At 33.6% G+C, this 19,572-nt stretch overlaps 3 protein-coding genes across 5 annotated transcripts; 2 read left to right on the forward strand and 1 right to left on the reverse strand.

Annotated features, from left to right (window-relative positions):
- Positions 1–4,497: 4,497 nt before the first annotated feature.
- Positions 4,498–6,242, forward strand: LOC133812940 (HMG1/2-like protein). Its single transcript, XM_062246787.1, has 8 exons — positions 4,498–4,657; positions 4,766–4,819; positions 4,966–5,064; positions 5,229–5,286; positions 5,383–5,427; positions 5,541–5,621; positions 5,719–5,811; positions 5,918–6,242. The coding sequence occupies exons 2-8, from the start codon at positions 4,773–4,775 to the stop codon at positions 5,936–5,938; spliced, it is 444 nt and encodes a 147-aa protein (XP_062102771.1). The 5' UTR covers positions 4,498–4,657; positions 4,766–4,772; the 3' UTR covers positions 5,939–6,242.
- A 4,746-nt stretch (positions 6,243–10,988) lies between these two features.
- On the forward strand, positions 10,989–12,738 carry LOC133812939 (uncharacterized). Its single transcript, XM_062246786.1, has 6 exons — positions 10,989–11,161; positions 11,271–11,358; positions 11,453–11,543; positions 11,699–11,783; positions 12,029–12,185; positions 12,350–12,738. The coding sequence occupies exons 1-6, from the start codon at positions 11,114–11,116 to the stop codon at positions 12,463–12,465; spliced, it is 585 nt and encodes a 194-aa protein (XP_062102770.1). The 5' UTR covers positions 10,989–11,113; the 3' UTR covers positions 12,466–12,738.
- Positions 12,739–12,857: 119 nt separating this feature from the next.
- On the reverse strand, positions 12,858–19,281 carry LOC133812938 (uncharacterized). Of its 3 annotated transcripts, none has more exons than XM_062246784.1 (24): positions 19,167–19,281; positions 18,292–18,422; positions 18,124–18,211; positions 17,980–18,033; positions 17,797–17,891; positions 17,617–17,720; positions 17,461–17,536; positions 16,980–17,376; positions 16,543–16,863; positions 16,225–16,428; positions 16,026–16,121; positions 15,880–15,943; positions 15,660–15,787; positions 15,326–15,572; positions 15,102–15,223; positions 14,876–14,997; positions 14,644–14,767; positions 14,498–14,556; positions 14,310–14,406; positions 14,023–14,215; positions 13,829–13,924; positions 13,618–13,736; positions 13,251–13,310; positions 12,858–12,998 (listed from the first exon to the last, which is right to left on the reverse strand). In XM_062246784.1, the coding sequence occupies exons 1-24, from the start codon at positions 19,206–19,208 to the stop codon at positions 12,897–12,899; spliced, it is 3,141 nt and encodes a 1,046-aa protein (XP_062102768.1). In that variant the 5' UTR covers positions 19,209–19,281; the 3' UTR covers positions 12,858–12,896. The 3 variants fall into 3 exon arrangements, with proteins under 3 accessions (XP_062102768.1, XP_062102766.1, XP_062102769.1); XM_062246782.1 differs by having other exon boundaries at positions 16,543–16,866; XM_062246785.1 differs by lacking the exons at positions 17,617–17,720; positions 17,797–17,891; positions 17,980–18,033; ... (1 more) ...; positions 18,292–18,422; positions 19,167–19,281 and having other exon boundaries at positions 16,543–16,866; positions 17,461–17,554.
- Between the last annotated feature and the right edge of the window lie 291 nt (positions 19,282–19,572).

Genomic DNA, 19,572 nt, shown 5'->3' on the forward strand with positions numbered 1-19,572 from the left:
TTACTCAGAGTTAGGGCTAAAAGGCTCAGGTGACTTGATAGTCACATGGCTTAGGGCACAGGACCCCAGGATGTCTCATTAGTCATCTTTTCAGGGCATGGGGCCCATAACGACTTAATAGTCATCTATCCAGTGCGCAGGACCCCAGAATGATTGGATAGTCATCTATCCATGGTGCAGGACCCTAGATTGACTTGATAGTCATCATTTGATTAAGGCTGCGAGCCCCATAATGATTTAATGATCATTTAATTATATTGTATACATGCAGTAATAAGTTTTCTTGTTGAGCCTTGACTCACAAGTGCTATGTGGTGCAGGTAAAGGGAAATAAAAGCTTACCTAGCCTGGAGTGGAGAGCTTAGGTGGCGACGTGTACAAATGCGGCCGCTTGACCACCACGACCAAGGTGTTTCTCAAGGGAACTAGGGTTTAACCCTATTTTTGTCGCTTAGGTCGGCGAATTGTAACTTTTGAACTGTAATGACCATTTTGGATTGTAAATAACTTTGTAAACACTTTTATGGGATCACATATACAATTTAATGTTTTTAGTAAAATATATTCATTCCATTTGACTGAGATTTTCACCCTGGCCTATTAATAACATTAGTTGCACATTTATGGCCTGATAACTCAATTAGCGAATTAAGCACTATTTAAAGTACACACTGTGACGGTATTGGCTAACTAGGGAGTTACATTAAGGGTACAAAACTTGTAACTTATTCTCTTAATGTGTATGAGAGTTACATATTTGATTTTATTTTGAATGGTGGATGATTTCAAATTTAAAAGAGAGCTCAAACTTTATAAATTTAAAAGTGCGACTTATTAGTCATGTACTTGGGCATTGGGTCCCGATATGAATCAACTAATCATTTATTTAGGGCATTTGGGCCCATATGACACTGTGGTCATTTATATGAATGATATGCATGAGTAGGTTTATTACTGTTGGACATGTTTATTATGATTTAGAAATATGTTAATCATTGCTTATGAGAATATTAAAGTTTTCTTGATGGGCCTTGGCTCACAGGTGCTATGTGGTGCAGGTAAATGAAAAGAAAAGCTGGACCAGCCATGAGTTGGAGAGCTTAGGTGGCGATGTATACATATGCGGCTGCTTGACCACCATGGTCAAGGTTTCTCAAAGAAACTAGGGTTAAACCCTATTTTTGCCGCTTAGGTCTGTAGATTGTAACTTTTGAGTTGTAATGACTAATTTGGAACTGTAAACAACTTTGTAAACGTTTATTATGGGATCTTATGTACAATTTAGATGCACATTTATAACCCTGAACCATTAATCACATTTAGATGCATGTTTATAACCTAAAGACTTGTTTAACGAGTTAAGCACTATTTAAAATATACTATGTAATGGTCTTGGCTAATTAGGGCCTTACAGTGATTGACTAAGCAAAAAATGATTTCTATACTTTTATTAATAATAAAATGAGATTACAAAGAAATTGAGTTTTAATTATAGCATAAAACTCCAACAAATTTTTGGTAATATTTTAGATACCTAAAGTGTGTGAATTTGTGGGGATGATGCTTAAAGTTTGCCAATTTTATTTTGTTGAGAAAATGATTGAGCAATTTGGTCATAACACGAATTTTATATTATTCCAAGTCACTATAGCTATTTAACTAAGTGTTATAGAATATACTATGAGTAATTTAGACATGCTTAATGTCTAATGTTAGGTTTTGCTTTGTTAGGTATTTGGTTAAAAAATGAATCAATTTAAAAATATGAGACCTATCTTGGTATCAAAATGTGAAAATAATGGAGAGTGACCTTGGGTCAAGTCCACTATAATGAAAAAATGTGTAATTTAGTATTTCTAAGATTAAATATGCCAATATTTTATTTGATACCAGCATAAAGCTTATAGAAAACAAAGGAATAATAGTGGATCATTTTGCATGCAAGAGATTTTGTTTAGACAAATCAAGTGAATGAAAAAAAACTCAAACTGAAATTATTTTTCAATCATTTCCTAAGTGAAAACTTGACAAATCCCTTAAGCAAGAGATTTAGTAAGAATAAGATTTAGAGGGATGAGACTAAATTCTATAATGGATTCATCGTTCATGGTAACCTATCTTAATATTATTAACTAATTAGTATTAAGTTCGATAAGTAAGAACAAACCAATAATAAGTAAATAATGCCAACACTAAATTTTGAGTCCCATATGTGATAATTAGTGGTAGTTGTTACTATTAGAGAGTTCAACTTTAAATTTTTAATGAAATTCAATCAAGTTTAACAAGTATTTCACGAGAGACGATAATTCAACTAAGGCCTTGTTATAAATTTAATTGGTTGATTTATCATAATAATAGTTATATTGATGATAAATGTCAATTATATATTTACAATATTACCATTATTTTTTCAATCAAATGAAAAATTGTCCAATCTAAGTTTGCCTTAGTTTGTTTTGGACTTATGTACTGTGAGACGCATCTACCATTCCTTATGAATATAGGATTTTTTTCAAACTAGTTACCATCACAATTAGTTTTTTTTTATATATATATTTTTCAAACCTAATTGTAACCTACCTTCCCGATCAATTTAGTTTATTTTTATCAAAATCTCACTAAGTAACCAATTATAATTCAACTGATATTGTGATAATAGTAAATTACTAAAATATCAAAATTATTTTTATAGTTGTAACCAGTAGGGGTGTTTATTGGTCCGTTTGGGCGGGTTGGGTAGATTTTTGACAAACCCAAATTTATAATTGGGTTGGTACTTTTCAACCCATAACCCACCTAATTAAAAAAAATTGAAGTTCAACCCGACCATCGGTTTGGGCGGGTTACTGCCGAAACTTTTTTTTTCTAAAAAAAAATTATTTTTCACCAATTTTTGTTATCATTTTATCTATTTTTTAGTTTGTATTTGTAACTAAAATAATTGTTACTTTAAAATATATGATTTTTTTATAAAAAATAATAATTTGTATTTAGTTTTATATATGTACAATTAATAATTAAATAAATATAAAATTAAAAAAAGTAGACAAATTCTTAATTGGGCGGGTTGCCAAAAATTTCAACCCGCCCAATATAGTGATTGGGCAGTTTGAAATGAAGGACAGGTTTTTTGGGTTGCATTTTTTGTTGGTTTTTTCAGGTAGGTTTGGGCGGGTTGCAAATTTTTTTGCACAGCCCTAGCAACCAGTTACTACAACGCCACTTAAAAAATAAAACAGATTTTTATAGATATAAGCAGTTACCACACATCACTAAAAAAATTGACAGTGACAAATGATCACTACCACAAAAAAAAAATCAAAATTGTTTTGATAGTGGTAATCAGTTACATCAGAAAAAAATGTTGATTGAAGGAATAAAACATAGAAGAAAAGAAGAAAACAAAACTTTTTTCAGAACAAAAAATAAATTAAAAATAATACATATAATTATTGAAATACCCTCACAAAAATTCAAAATTAGCCAAAATAATCTTATATGATTAAATATGGGAAAACTAATAAATTATTAGGAAAACAAATCTCATTAAAAATTAAAATAAAAATAAAATACCATAAAAAAATGCACAAAAAATACCATATTTATCAAAGTTTATAATTTTTTTAACATATTTAATGTAAATTCCTCTAACTCAAAAGCCTGGCCCAACACAACCCTGTTATTCAAGCCCATTACACGTGAAATATATTATCGATTTTTTTTAAGAAACAAATATATTATCGATTTAATAATTAATAAAAAGAGTTTTTATTTGAGGACTTAGCAATAATATCAATAAAAATCTTAGCAAACAATTCTAATTCATTTCTTTCCAAAATCAAAATAAATAGTTATAATTATAATATATTCTCCGTACGTAAAAATGGAAATCATATCATCTATAATAATTGCCTCTCATTAATTATTAATATTAATTAAATAAATTAAAATAAAATAAAAAGCTCCTACTACACTACAACTCTTCTTCGCACTCAAATAAAATATCAGGGATGTTAAATTACCAAAACACCCCCCAGCTCTTTCCCATCCACAATATCCGTCACCAAGTACATCAGCAAAGCGTGATGAAGCATCTCTCCAACTACCGCCTCTGAATAGCAATAATATCAAGAGCGAGGCCATTTTGGTAATTTCAGTTACGAGCTGGCACGTACGATCTGCCAATTATATACACACACCAAATTCGCTTTCACAAATTTCGCACGTGTCAGAGGCTGTACACTGTTCCCGCCAGCGAGGGAGAGATAGAGAAGAAACACACAAGGAAACACAAACAAGAGAGAGCCGAATCAAACCCAAAGCACAAGGATCGATGACGTGGCCTCAGAAAATGAAAATTAGATATTTGAAATCCCGCCCAAACGCGGACTTCAATTTTATTTTTTGGAATTTTTTCTTTTCTTTTTAATTACTAAAATTAGCCATTTAGACCCTTAGGGCTATTTTATTTTATTTTTATTTTAATTTTTTAATTTTCGGAAGGTCATCCCATTCCCATCCCACGACCCCTTCTTATCTCATTGCAATTTACTCTCTTTTCTCTCACACCAAACAAAACAAAGCAAAGAAGAGCATATAATATCTCTCTCTACTTTCTCTTTATCCTCTTCGCTAACCCTACCTATTCCCCAAGGTAACAACTAACTCGGAGACTTTCTCTCGCCCCTGACTCGCACTGAGTTGCTGCGATTCCACTCGTTTTCCTTCGATTCTCACCGCGTTTCGACGTTTTTTTCTGCAGGTTCGCCATGAAAGGTGGCAAATCCAAGGCTGCTCCCAGAAGAACTGATGCCAAGTGAGTTTTCATATATTTTTTATTTTGTATGTATATTTTTTATGAAATCCTGCTCCGATCGTTCCGTCTAGATCTGTATTATTTTTTCTTGTTTTGTGTGCTGTGCGGTTTTGATTTATGTTTGTTTCGAATGGATTTTTGTTTAGGCTGAAAAGCAAGAGCGCTGGGGCTGGTAAGAAGGCAGGAAAGGCTGGAAAGGATCCTAACAAGCCGAAGAGGCCTGCCAGTGCTTTCTTCGTTTTCATGTATGTTCGCATCTCCTTTTCCCTATTTTTTAATTTATTTTATGGATTTTTCTTGCCTCGAACAGAAGAGATCTTGTTGTTGTTGTTAGTTGTTCAGCTATAAATTCGAAAGAAAATTATAAGCGATTTGTTTTTCCTGATCGCGTTGTTGTTACGAATAATAGGGAGGAATTTAGAGAAAAATACAAGAAGGAACATCCTAACAACAAGTCCGTTGCCGCTGTAAGCGAATCAGATCCGATCCGATTTTACATGTCTTCTTCATTCGCGCGCGTAATTACTACAATATGTTAATTTTCTTTTTAAAAATTACATCAGGTCGGTAAAGCTGGTGGTGACAAATGGAAATCATTGACAGATGCTGTGAGTATCAGATTCCTGTTTTTTTGTTTATAAAAATTCTCTTTAGCTTTTTTATTATTATTTTCGTGGAATCGTGTTTTACTTTTTTGATCGATCGATGAAAAAATCTACAGGAGAAAGCTCCATTTGTTGCGAAAGCTGAGAAGAGGAAGGCTGAGTACAACAAGAACATGGTAGCTTACAACAAGAAACTGGTACGTTTTGACTGATCTAAATCTTGTTACAATAATTATATTATGATTGGTTGAAAAAGATTTTGCGTTGACAATGATTGTTGGTTGGATTTCATAGGCTGAGGGAGATAATGGAGCAGACGAAGAGGAGTCTGACAAGTCAAAGTCAGAGGTGAATGATGATGAGGACGAGGAGGACGAGAGTGGAGATGTAAGAATTGTTGTTAGCTTGCTTTTTGTTGATACACAACTCTGTTTGACTGGTTTTTTGACTAATTGTGTTTGACTTTGTTTTGTTTTGTTATTGTGTTTTATAGGATGAAGATGATGACGAGTAGAGAAAGATGGGAGACCTGGACTGAGTTGTGGGCTAGCACAAAGATCAAGTTGTGTAACATTGCTTAGAACCCAACCCCAAAAAAATATAATGATGATGATCATGATGACCCTTCTTCATTTCAGATTTTTCTCTTCTGATAAATAGCTACTTTTTTTAGGTTAGAGACTTTAGGAACAAAAAAACATCCCAAAACAAGGAATCAGCCTCCAGCTTCGTCTGCTTGGTTGATTCCAATATGGTTCTGTACTTAATTCTCCGTTTTATGTTCAATCACTCAGTTAGTGTGCGCTTTTAAATTCTAATTCCATTGTTCCATCTTTATCTTAATTTGTTACCGTTGCACTTCATTTGCGTTTAGTTAACTTTTTCAAACTTTTGTGACTCGTTGTGGTCCTAATCATATAAAACCAGTAATGTGATAATTTTCTACTAATAAAATATAAATAAAGAGTTTTGCCCCAAATGGAAGGTGCTGTTTTGATTGGGAGTCGTTGGTCCTATAAGTTTAGACGAAGTTAGAATGGGGTCTTGTGGATGTTGCCTTCTGATCATTGTGTCAGTGAGGCATTGAATCTGATCTCCCAAAGGGATCTTTGTTTTGTTTGCATTGTGTTCATATATAGATAGGAGGAGGAGTTAAAGGTAATGGTGTCATTCTGTGAGGATTAGAGCATATATTTTTTGTGGTTCCACCGTACCCCATCTGGTGGACCAAATTTGAACTCGGAACTGTGTTATCAGAATGGCCCTGATACGCAACTCCCGGACGTTTATTCCTTTTTATGAATGGAGCAAGAATCAAAGTCTTTTGAAGTTTTCTTCTTTTTTTAGCAAATGGAGTCATTGGTGCTTGTGTAAATCTTGACCTTTGTGACTCCTTTTCTATAAAGACGAAAGAAAAAGAAGAAGAAAAGAAATATCTTTCTGACACATTAATACATGTAAAAGATAAATAAAAAAAATAATGCTTTTGACCCGAATTATAACCATTATATGGATATAGTGCTTTGGGAATGATAAAATTCCTCCCCCAACTACACGACCAAAATACCAACTGATAATGTTATAACCAGACTCAAACCTCATAGACTAGGGGCGCCCATATCAGGCTGAGGCTGCGAGAGAACACTGAAATAAACAATGCAGAGCCGAATCGGGTCCATTTCCACAAAGAACACATTGGGAGGTGTTCCCAAAAAACGTAGCGAGCCTCTCACCAAATGGTTCCAAAGAAACAACTTGACTCTTTCACAAAAACATTTCCATAAGGGGTTTGGGGTGTTGTCCGATCTGCTAATAATAGTTCTGTAAGCTGATTTTGCATATAATTTTATGGGCATCTAAACATATCCAATACCAATACTCCTAAATTTTTTATTAGGACACTCTAGAATATCCTACTTTCTATACATGTAAATAAATATTGGCACTAATAAGTTGCCTTGTAGCAATACTAACAAAACAATTATAGAAATAAAATTTGAGCCAAAAAGTGTAGGGCACACCGGAAAACATGCTTCGTCGTACAAGCGCAACACATCACATCACTCACCCCAATTTTATGAATGGGAAGGCGAGATGTTTATAAAAGGAAAGAGAGTGTATTCTCACTTCAATATTCTTTATACACTCATTACTCTCTTGCTCTATTCTGTTCGGTTTGTTTCGTTATCTCTTTCTCATAATTTATTTCGATAACCATAAATCCTTTAAACGGTTTTTGACTTTAGTAGTTATAGTTATTGTAAACGCTGATAAAAAAATTATTTATGATTAAGTAAAAGATGATAGAAAAATTCTTCATGATTTAATTTTAGAATTATAGAAAATATTTCTATAATTTGACTTATTTTCTACTAAATCTACCTCCGAGACTTATGCGAATAATCTTGAGACTTAATACCATTTCTGATTATGTTGGAGGAAAATCGATTTTGCTTAATCTAACATAATCTATTAGGTTAGATGATGAAATTTCATTTTGAGCAAAATCTTGACAAGATTGGTATCTAACATAACATTGCTTTATTAATGTAATAAATTTCTAAGCTGGTTTTGCTACCATTGATAAATATATTGTCTTTCTTCGCTTATAAATACTTATAGCCAAACTTATTATCTTCTGTACTCTTTTGTTTTTACAGGAAAAAACAGTGATAACACGATGAGAGCATACTTCCAATACATGTTCCTTGTTTTGTTGGCAGCCATGGCCGCGATTGAAGTTTTTACTTTTTCTCTATTGGAGTTTTGAGTTTCTTTATCAATATTTCTAATATTTTTTTTCTTTTTCTTTTTGTTTGAAAAAAACTGTTCGAAGCTTTCATCTTTCATGGGAGGGAGGGATTAGGATTGTCATGTTTTAAGAATAAATACGAATCTTGATTGTTCATTTTTTACTCTATGATTAAATAAATTATTGTTGAATTAAAGAAAAAAAAAAGAATACCTGTTTCATAACTATATATATATATATTTATAGTACTAATATTATATCTATTTCCGTATCATAATATTAAGATAGATTTCTGGTTACAAATTAATATTAATTTTTTATTTTGATTCGTAATAACTTTTATTTTCCTTAGTTTTATTTTTTCAGATTATTATACTTGTCCAATTTATTTAACTTATTTTGTCAGTGAGTCCCATGCATCACATATCAATGGGTAAGTTTAATTTTTTTTTTTTTATAGTTTTACATGCTATATTTATATTTATACACACTAGATACAAAATATAAGCAACATACTAAATACATTGCATGTTTACGTATTTTTATTTATAGAATTTATTAATTTTTTATAATTGCTATATAAATTTTAAATAAATAAATGATATTATATATAAAAGAATAACATAAATAAAAATTAAACGAAAGATTTTAATTTATTTAAAAAATTATTTGTTTATTAATTAGATTTTTAATTTTTGAATACTTGAAAATTTATTTAATTAATTTGAAATTTTTACTATTGTTTATTTTTTTAAAATTTTAAGGATTTAATTATTATTTTTAAGAAAAATAAAATTAGGTTTTCTTAAAAAAAATTAAATTAGTTGTAATAAAAAATGCATAATTTGGCAGTGGTCAAAATTTGGATGAAAAAATTACTAATTATTATTTATATGATAGTGCCACGTCATTAGAAAAAAAATATCAAATCATCAATGTGTTATCCACATAGAACTAAATCTAAGAGAAATCTTATATTTGAGAGTAAATAATAACGTGTATAGTTCGGAGAAATATTTTAAATAACAAATAATTTAGAAGGCATGATTATATAGTATTGAGGGAGAAAAATGATATTTATTTAAAAAAAAAAATCTAGAAATGAAAGATTTATTATAGGTAAGAAAGTTTTTTCATTGATGGCATAAAGAAAAGATATTAGAAAAAGGCGTGGAGAAAGCATCGGTAGGATAAAATAAAGGCAGCAGAGACTTTGTGAAAAAGTAGTGTAGTGTGTGAAGAAGTTCCATAGTTTTATCTCAAAAGAAAAAAAAAAAGCTAAGAGCTTTCCTTTGCAGAGAATCTAGACCTTTTCCCACTAGCGTTTTGTTATCTTTTTATGTTCCCATTTTGGTTTTTGTTGAATGTTTCAGACTCAGTCCTGTTCTTCATCAGCTTCTCCAATGTTTTGAAGTTATAAAAATTTGAGCTTTCTTTGTCACTACCCTCTAATTCTTTTGACCAGACAAAGATAGCAAGCTGTAGACCACATTTCGTTTGATAATGACCAAATCTGTTTTATTAATAGCTTTAATCTTATGGTCTGCTTGGTATGCAGGAATCTGGATACGTGAATGAGAATCTGAACACTTTTCTATGTTTGGTACTAGGTTTGAGTTTTTCTAACCTGTGAATATGTACTCTAGGGGTTTTAACTTTTCCTGATTCTAGGTTTAAGTGAAACTCACCTGACAAGTGTTTTTCAGATAACCAGGAATGTAAAACACTTCAAAATTATTATTATTTTAAAAAAAATAATCTTAAACCAATAATTTTTTAGCTAATGACTTATTTTATTTTTGAAGCTTATAATATAAAAACAAATATACATATATCAAAACTATATAATGATAAAAAATATTTGTTTATTTAAAGAAATTGATTTGTAAAACTTTTATATCATTACTTTAGTTTAAAATAACAAATAAAATATTATTAAAAATAAAACAAGAGTATTTTTGTAATTTTAAAAATTATACTTGATTATAGTATTCAATAGATGTATTAAACCACAGAAAATTAGTTTTGGAATACTCTTTCCTTTCTTGGAAGAGTTAGTTAAGAAGTTAGTTAAGGTTGTTACTTAGTTGAGTATGTTTCAAGTGTTAGTTGGCTCGGGTTGTGAGCTTCACTAACCAGTATATATATTGCCTTGTAATCTCATTTTATGCAAGTAGAAAAAGAGAGTAAGAGAGAAAATCTGAGAGAGATTGTGTGAGAAAGAGAGTCAAAGAAGAAGACTTATGAAGATGAAGAACCATGGTATTCATGGTGCCTCGAGCAGCTCAACCTTGGTGGTTTGAGAGTCAATATCTCTCAGTTTGTAATACTCTCAATTGATGTTTGTTAACAACCTTACATAGTGGAGAAACTCCTTTGGGGAGAGCTGGAGTAGGACTCACATTGAGATCCGAACCAGGATAAATTCTTTGTCTTGTCTCTTTATTTTTCCTCTGTTTTTTTTTTATAATTGATTATGTTCTTAATCTGCTTGATTTCATTTCTGGTTTAATCTATCTGTTTGTGTGCATGGTTGTGTATGTTGAGCTTGTGTTGTAGGATTTACAACATGTATTTTTTTTTAATTCTGTTAAAAAATATTTCATGAATAAAATTGTTTATAAATTATTTTGATGAAATATATTATTATATTAATTTTATAAAAATATGAAAATTTAAAAGATTCATATGCACAACCAAACACAGAAAGTGATATTCCCAATGATATAAGTTTTTAGACTATCAGATTACCCTCTTTCCAGTAATATGAAAACTGTCAACTCCTCGTACCAAACGGCCCTCAAGTTCAATGAGTGATTTTTCTGCTTAGCATACGACATGTCGTTTTATCTACCAGAAACAGAAGAAAAGAAATTTAGCCGTGTCGTTTGTAACTTCATATTCATACGAGAAAAGAGCTAGAGAGACTGACAAACGATGGCAGCAGCAGGTTCCGGAAAATGCTTGCTGGTGACAGGTCCTCCAGTAAGTCGTCACTGGCTTTGGTTTCTTTCTTCTCTGTTGCTTGTGATGGTAGATGCATGGATGCGTGTATGAATTTGTTGTGTGTTTCCAATTGAAAATGGTGGAACAGGGCGTGGGCAAAACCACTCTCATCATAAGAGCCTTTGAGAGCCTCAAGGCCTCAAATCCTTCTCTAAAGTTTCAGGGTTTCTACACTCGTATGTGCTCTTCTCCTATATATGAAAAGATTCAAATCTGGGGTCTTTTTTATTTTGGCAAGTGGATAGTGATTTCGTGAGTTTTGTTTGGTAGGTGAGGTTAGACAAGGAACCGAAAGAGTTGGGTTTGAAGTTGTCACCTTGGATGGTCGTAAAGCTCCTCTGGCTACCACCTCCTCCACTAGGTCTTCTTTCATTCCTTCCTTTTCAACTTTTATGAATCTGATAACTCATTTATCTATTAAATCTCAGTGATAGCTAGCTAATGGCAGAAAATATTGGGCCCTTTTGATTCCTAGTGTGTGTTGATCTTGCTGGTGCATATTCTGGTGTATGGCAGCTCTGATTCCTTTAGATGGCCAACTGTGGGAAGGTACAAAGTAGATGTAGCATCCTTTGAGTCTTTGGCACTGCCCCAACTCCAGGTACATAACTTCAAATACAGTAATGGTTGTTTTTCTAGATATAATTTACTCAAGAGTAGGAAATTCAACTCATTTCTCATGTCTTGGAAAAACCCATCAGCCATTTTGAAATTCTGCTTCATTTGGTTAGTCAATGTGTGGTCTACTTGAATTTACTCACGGTGTGCAATGCAAGTATGTACCTTTGTCTTCTTAGAATTTCAAATGTTGTTTGTTGGAAGTAAAAGTGTGTTTCTTACTATCAGGTGAAAGAAGACACTGATCTCTTCATCATCGATGAAGTTGGAAAGATGGAGTTGTACAGTTCATCTTTTTTCCCTGCTGTTCTTAAAGTTCTGGAATCAAATATACCAATCTTAGCTTCTGTTCCAATTCCTAAGTCTGGCCGTGATATACCTGGAGGTATACTATTACCTATAATTAACTAATCTGGTTGATGTCTAGCTAGCTAAGACTTTTGGTGCTGGAAGTTCAAAGCTCTTTTCTAGTGATGTTTGACTGTAAGCCTTTGTTCTTTTGCCTTGTGCATTGATTTTGCTAATGATATCTACACTGAATTCATGCAGTTGCTAGATTGAAGAATCATCCCAGTGCAACAATGTTCACTCTCACTGAGAGTAACAGAGATGCCGTTAAAGAGCAGATATACTCTCATTTGGTAGATTTACTGAGAAAAATATAGAACTTTCAGAGTGATTGGATATGCATTTTATTGAGTTATCCTTTTCCTCACTCGGGTCAACATTATACTCGAAGGTGTGTGTCCATGAATTCTGCTGAATAGAGAACTATCTACTTTTGAGTTTGGTATGCAGACTAGTTTTAGGTGCAGGTCAATGGATGTGCAATCAGTTATTCTTTTCTTTTTTCTATATTTGCTTTAGCTTTTAATAACAATGTTTAATAACAGAATACTGGATTTGATATAGCTTAAGAAAGAAAGTGTTGTTTTATACTTTGATTTAACGTATGTAGTTCTTTCAACTGTAGAGCACACCCTTTTTGACATTTACATGAAAAATACCAAGCCAATGAATTGGAGGATTCAAAGCAAACAAACACAAACCAACTCAAATGTTTTTCCACCCATGATGAGCTGGACTCAAAAAGGGATTATGAGCCTCGTCTGTCCTGTTCAGTTTGTAGCATTTGTTTGGCCAAAGATGAGAACGACTTAGCTGTATCTTGCATTTCTGTGGTTTTCAAGTTGATATCCTGACAATCAATTCAGCACACAGTAAGTTGATTATGATACTCAAAAGTAGACAAGCAATCCACAACTATGTTTAGTTTTCCCAACTTGCAATCTAACTTTTTCTTTACCAGGTAGTGACTGTTGACTTCAAGGAAGATCATAATCTAACATTTGTAGGAATTTACTTTACAACTGATGTTAGAAATAATTGATTTTTCCAATTTTCACAATCATGCAAATTCGATTATCTGGGATAAGCAAGAAAGAAGTACCTGCAACTTTCTCACATTCTCTTGCAGCTTGCGTTCAGCAAGTTTAGCATCACTTGTTTCCTGCCACCATATACAAATGAATGAAATACAATTTTACATGTCGTTATGGCAATCTAGCTGCATTGGCTTCTGTGACAGCCACAGTTTTTCCATTGCCTATTCTAACTATTAATGAGTTTGAGCCCCATATCCCACCTTGAGACTCACACTAATCATTGGTATATTAGGCAATTGCACAAGTCACAATTACATGCAACTTCAATAGTATGACATTTTTAGATCCTTTAGATGATGATGATGATGATGATGATGGCATATGGTTAAAGATACGAGAAGATTAAGCACTGGATATTCAGTTTATACTTACACCAGCTTTAGAAAACCCATATTTCTTCTTGATTTGATCAACTGTACCAGGCTTATCATCTCGGTGTTCTTCCTTGGTGGGGTTTTTCTCATTCTTGGTTTTCATATGCTTCAGTTTACCTGTAAATTGAACAACTTTTATGAGGCAAATTCTTCAAAGTTATGTATGAATCATGTGTATTACATACATCATACTGCTATACCACACTGACCTTTTAAAGCTTGAAATTTGTTAGCCAGGTTTTGTTTATTTAGAGCAGCCAACATATTCTGTTCCTTAGGCTTTTCTCCCTCGATATCGATGTCATCTTCACAGACCAGAAAATCAAATTATTGTCTGTCCCAAGAAGTAAGAGCAATCTGCCATGGAATGAACATACTAGCTAGAGTTCAGGTAACTAATTACCTATGTCCAATTCAACCTCATCTTCATCCACAGCTATGTTATCTCTATGCTCAGCATCACCTGGAATGTTATTTGTTGAAAAGACTGTTTCAAGCTCTTTAAAACTTTGCCTAGTATCTTCTGTTTCCATGGTATCAGGGGCAGGTTTTGATTTACTGCCAGTAATATCTTTAATGACAGAGCTAAATATACCCTGCAATCAAACCAGACATAGATAGTGAGAAGCCTCAGTCTCACAAACCAATTATATCAAGTATAATTATATACCATTTTGTAAAATCTTCTACCTTCTTCTTTTCCTTGTGGATGATTTGTCCTGCTGATACATGTCCTTGTGAAACCACCAGATCTTTTTGGTAGATTTGGCTAAAAGTCTCCAATAGTCTAAAATGAAGCAAGAGAAAATTAGATGCCTAAAATGCATTGAAACTGAAGTTGAGATTTTATAGCCTCCTTGGCTTCACAAAAGGTTCACCTGAATACTTTCTTGTGACACAAAACCGAGACGACGAATATTTCCTGATCACCATTCATCTGCACAGAGGAAGGGGAGTTGATGGTGAATCTCAACTATCAATGAGAAGATACTCTCTTCTGAAATAGCTATATCATAATTCTTACCATAACAATATCTCCTTCTAATGATGAGCATATTGTAGTGTCAGAAAGTGAGTTTGGTTTTGGAGTAGAATAAGTGAAGCCTTTTATCCAACTCTCCTTTAGTAGGTTTAACTCTGGCAATGACCTTAAATTTAACAAACATGTGTTTTAAGCTCAATATACACTTTCACTTGCAGTCATAAAAATATAAACCTTTGAAATGTAGTGGCCAATTGGTCCTTAAAACTATTACCTTATCTCAATTTTTCCATTGATGAATAGGGTTATAAGGCCAACTTCTTTGGAACTATAGAATGTGGATGCCCAACAACAAGAGGATTGAAACTTCTTCTTGCAGATGACTTTCTTAACTCCCTAGGGACCCAAAAAAAAGACAACAAAATGAAATCTGTGTCTGCTGACAAAGACCTTTCCTTTTAAAATTCTTACATTGAAAACTGAAAAAGAACACCATTAACCTGTATGATGTGAGTGAAGGAATACAAATACAAAGCCTTCTCAGAACATAGCAATAGTAATGGTTGCTTTGGCATTGCATCCTCAGTTGCATTCCCCTTACTTGTATCAAAACCTTGCCCATCTGCTTTAACATTTTCAATGATTATCTCTCTATAAACCAGTTCATTCTAAGTCATAACATCAGGGTTTCAACTCATATCACAATGCTTTCAAAAACACTTACCAAATATATGCATGAATAGAGCTTTATAAGGCTTCTTTGGACGAACTGTGCTAGCACTTAGTCTGTTCCCAGTATCACTATCTAGAGCTAAAACAGATGAATCCTTGGTCCCTACTGCTAGCACATTCTTCTCAAAACCATGTAGGCTGCAGGTTTGAAATTGCAGTGAGATGATTCCAGTGATTATTTCACTTTCAATATGTTGTCGATATAACACGATTGGACCCTCTATATCAATTACTGAAACCTGGTTAAAACATAAACTTGATTACATATCAACTTCATGGACACTGATTTACAAGGTAAGAGAAGGAAGTACTAGAAAGTAGCTCACATGTCCTTGATCAGACCCAACAGCAAGATGTTTTGAGTTGTGGCTTATATTCATACAAAGAACAGGACCATTGGTCTTTAAGAGCTTAATGCTTTGAATAACATGACTATTTCCTTTCTTTGTACTTCCTGTCAAGACAGTAGTTACAAGTCACAATGGATCATCACAGTGCTGTAATTATAAATCCATGGCCTCAAAAACTTGCAGTAAAAGCATGTACCTTGAAGAGACAAAAAGCTGTTCTCTGTGGCATATGGCTCGGGTTTAAGTTTGTAAATTCGAACCTGTGGATTGAGTATATTTGTAAGAACACAACACAACATAGATTTAGATTCCTTTATAATCAATAAAGAAAATAGAGTTTACCATTCCACTTTGGTCTCCAGAAACAAGAAGCCGAGAGTTACCATCAAAAAACAAAGCTGTGACTGCTATACCACTCAAAGAAGAATCTTCTTCACTCTGCATTCAAGAGAGAAAAAGAGAATAAAATTCAAGCGCCATTATAGAACACTTTTTATTTATCAAGTGATCGAACAATAAGATGAAGGTCTCAAGTGTTAACCTGTTGTTTTATTGAAAAAATTGGAATAAAAACTGGGGATGACACATCCCAAAAAGTTATGGCTCCATTACTGTGTCCGGTTATGTACAGGTTCTTAACCCTTAAAAATCCACTAAACTGATATGATGATGATGATGATCCATCTCTTGGCTTTGCATCTGAGGAAAACATATGAGACATATCTTTTGCCAGCATAACATAATCCTACAATATCAAAGAATCGTATCATATAGTACTAATGCTGAAACTAAAAAAAAAAAATAAAAACATTTTGTTCAATGTTCATGTTATGATGATGAGTACACAATTATTGTATACCTCATCAGCCAATCCTAAACATGGATTATCTGTGATAAACTTGGCTACAGTAATGCTGGAATCAGAAAATGGCAACTTCACCATAACCTCCTTAGGGAGTGACTGCTGTGACCTGGATTGGCATTGTAGAAGATACTTTTCAATGGAAGAATCATCATAGGCATAAACATGGCCTGATTTCCCCAGAAAAATGAGGTAATCCTGTCTATGTTTGTTCTGGTCATTGGAGCTTGAGATTATCTCCATTTCAATACATGGCTCCGGCAAATGAAGGCCAAGTTTGATGGTGCGAGATTCGGTATGCTCATTCAACAGAATCACCTGCTTCATTCATCAAACATCATCACAGTTTGCTCCTTGTTATTAAAGTCTTTGTTGTGATGAGACCACCAAAGTTAAAAGCATTTGATTAAGTATTATGATCCATATAGTAGTACCTGAGACAAGTTTTCACAATCGAAGTTTGAGTCACCTGTCACATAAAGTCGACTTGCCTTCCCATCTGCATAGGACCATTTCAATGAAGCTATAGGAACTTTGTTGAGCTTATATCCAACATTGAGTTTACATATTGGAACATTCTGAGTAATGGTCGAGTCTGATGCTAATCCAGTTCTTGAGTTCGAGATGGGAGGAACACTCCAAACAAAGATCTCCCCATTGTTGTAACCAACAACAACTCTGGTTCCAAACGGGCAAGCCCAGCACGCACAAGTCGCTTTCGTTGCTTCATGGTGTAGAGACTGCAAGAAGTTTCCACCTGTTGTGAACACGGCTTTGCTTTCTCGAATATCCCATAGCGTTATCACGCCATCTCTGAACACTATCAGAACCCTGAAGCGAAAACAAGTACATTAGTAGCTAGAAACAACAGACAGAAGGTAGCCACCGAAAAAGGTTTGCTGAGAAAGAACTCACCTCTTACTTTCAGCCATTGGTTGGGGCAGAATATTGACCACAGCAGCATTTTCACCAGAAACTTCAGTGGATTTCCCTACATCAGATTATTGATGTACACAACTAATGTATCATTATAGAAAAACAACATAATATTGAGTTGCAGAGATGTCTCACCATGAGAAGTTGAAAAGGGTATGCTGTAATTGGTTTTTACAATACTTGACACTTCTTTTTCAAGCTTCAAAACTGAGACATTACCAGCAGTGTCTCCAACGTAGCTGCAAACATATATTGTAAGTAAGCATAGTGTTGTTGCATTTATCTTCCAAAGGCCCAAGTAGAGTAAAAACTTACATAAACTGACTTTGCTGCAGCACAGTGAAAGAGGTAATCTCTTGTTGAAGAGGGTGCAGCACATGAGATAGTGTCTTATTTGCGATGTCCCAAACCTATATTGTTCAGAATTTTCCTTGTATAAACCAACTTACGAGAATAACATGGTACATAAACTGTATAAAGTGCAAACAAAAGACTTGCCTCAATGCAGTTCTTGGAAGTTACATTGACAAGGGTGCTTTGGTTATGAAAGAACTGATTATGCAAGAACACAATCCTCATCAGTACAAGTTTAAGTTGAACAGAGAAGAAGAAGTTGGTAAGAGGCATCATGAAAATGAAAACCTGGAGAAACTTGGATGGCTGAGCTTCCTGAGATTGAAGAGGTATAGCTTGAGTATTGTCTCTTCCAAATAACTTAATCCGGCCATCCCTGAAAGCTCAACAAGTTAATGATGGTTAATGATGATTAATTACAAGTTAATGACAGTGTGAAGATTGGATTGGACTGACTTGGTAGAAATGGCGAGTATGTTTTGAATAGGATCATAAGCAAAGATGGTAGAAGTTGAAGGTATTCCATGATGGAATACAAGCCTTGGCTCCACATCAGACCCTTTCACACCTACTTCTCCATCATTTGTCTACAATTTCAAACACAACAACATCATCATCACTATGTCAGTCTATACATTCTCATTCATATATGTATATATCAGTTGTCTCATTCTGTCATTTGAGTGTGTAGCTTGCTTACTATGAGGTCCTATACAGAGAAACACACCACCACTACACAATCTCCTTTTCCTTATAAATGTTAAGGAAAAGATACACCACAGCCCACCACGTGGACATCTGACCTTGGCTTAGCAATCATATTATTCTAAAGATTAAAAAGATTTAAATTTGGATAAACATATGTTGACAGAAACCAGGTGGCATAACTAAAAAACAACTACTTTTATTATTTAAAGATTAGTACACACAGTATGGTAGTGAGATGAGAAGAGTCAAAAGACAAAGAAAATAATACTATATATATATATATATATATTTATATAAACTGAAAACTTGAAACTTGGTCTTGGAGGTGTGGTCATTGGTGGGGTCCATCTATATTCAAGTTTTGCTTCTTGGATCCTCCACCCCTCACCACCCCCACATCTCATCTCATCTCAGAACAAAACAAATATAATTTGAATTTCATTTCAAGAAAAGAAAGAACAGATCAAACCAGACCACTCATCAATCTCCTAAAATGATTTTGATTTGCTCTCACATCCATATATATATATATATATGACCATGTACACATATATGTGTGTGTGTTCTTGGATCGATGAAATGAATCAGGAGAAAGAAGAAAGACTGAAATGGGGGTGGCATACCTTCTTGATGGAAGCTTTCTCCACCAGTTTCTTCATAAACATCTTTGCTTTTCTTTGCTGAGAGAGGGAAAGAGAGTTACTTTTTCTGATGTAATATTTGAATGTGTTATTGAGTGAGTGTGATTATATATATATATAAGTATATAGAGAAGGGGTTTGTTTTTGTAGTTGAGAAAACGGACAAAGAATCAATCAGATATAATGAGCAGCAGTTACTTGAGACCAAAACCGAACGTTATGATCCTAGGACGGTCACACGTGGACGATGATGATTTGTTCGTATTAGAAGCAACAACACCATCATGTTCCATGGTTTGTCTCTTTGACACTTTTGACTTTTTTTTATATGTGTCCAATGGGAGACTCACACCTGTCACCAAATCACAAAACTCAACTTTCCTTGGAC

This window comes from Humulus lupulus, chromosome 1 (genome assembly GCF_963169125.1).
Source record: "Humulus lupulus chromosome 1, drHumLupu1.1, whole genome shotgun sequence".
Lineage (NCBI taxonomy): Eukaryota > Viridiplantae > Streptophyta > Magnoliopsida > Rosales > Cannabaceae > Humulus > Humulus lupulus.

Coding starts and splice junctions, on each gene's coding strand:
- LOC133812940 (XM_062246787.1), top strand. CDS start 4,773: ATGAAAGGTGGCAAATCCAAGGCTGCTCCCAGAAGAACTGATGCCAA. Junction 5,622..5,718: donor TAGCTTACAACAAGAAACTG/GTACGTTTTGAC, acceptor TGGATTTCATAG/GCTGAGGGAGATAATGGAGC. Junction 5,812..5,917: donor AGGAGGACGAGAGTGGAGAT/GTAAGAATTGTT, acceptor TGTGTTTTATAG/GATGAAGATGATGACGAGTA.
- LOC133812938 (XM_062246782.1), bottom strand. CDS start 19,208: ATGTTTATGAAGAAACTGGTGGAGAAAGCTTCCATCAAGAAG. Junction 16,122..16,224: donor TTTTTTCAATAAAACAACAG/GTTAACACTTGA, acceptor TCTTGAATGCAG/AGTGAAGAAGATTCTTCTTT. Junction 13,311..13,617: donor ATGGGTTTTCTAAAGCTGGT/GTAAGTATAAAC, acceptor ATATGGTGGCAG/GAAACAAGTGATGCTAAACT.
- LOC133812939 (XM_062246786.1), top strand. CDS start 11,114: ATGGCAGCAGCAGGTTCCGGAAAATGCTTGCTGGTGACAGGTCCTCCA. Junction 11,359..11,452: donor GTTTCAGGGTTTCTACACTC/GTATGTGCTCTT, acceptor TTTGTTTGGTAG/GTGAGGTTAGACAAGGAACC. Junction 11,784..12,028: donor TGGCACTGCCCCAACTCCAG/GTACATAACTTC, acceptor TCTTACTATCAG/GTGAAAGAAGACACTGATCT.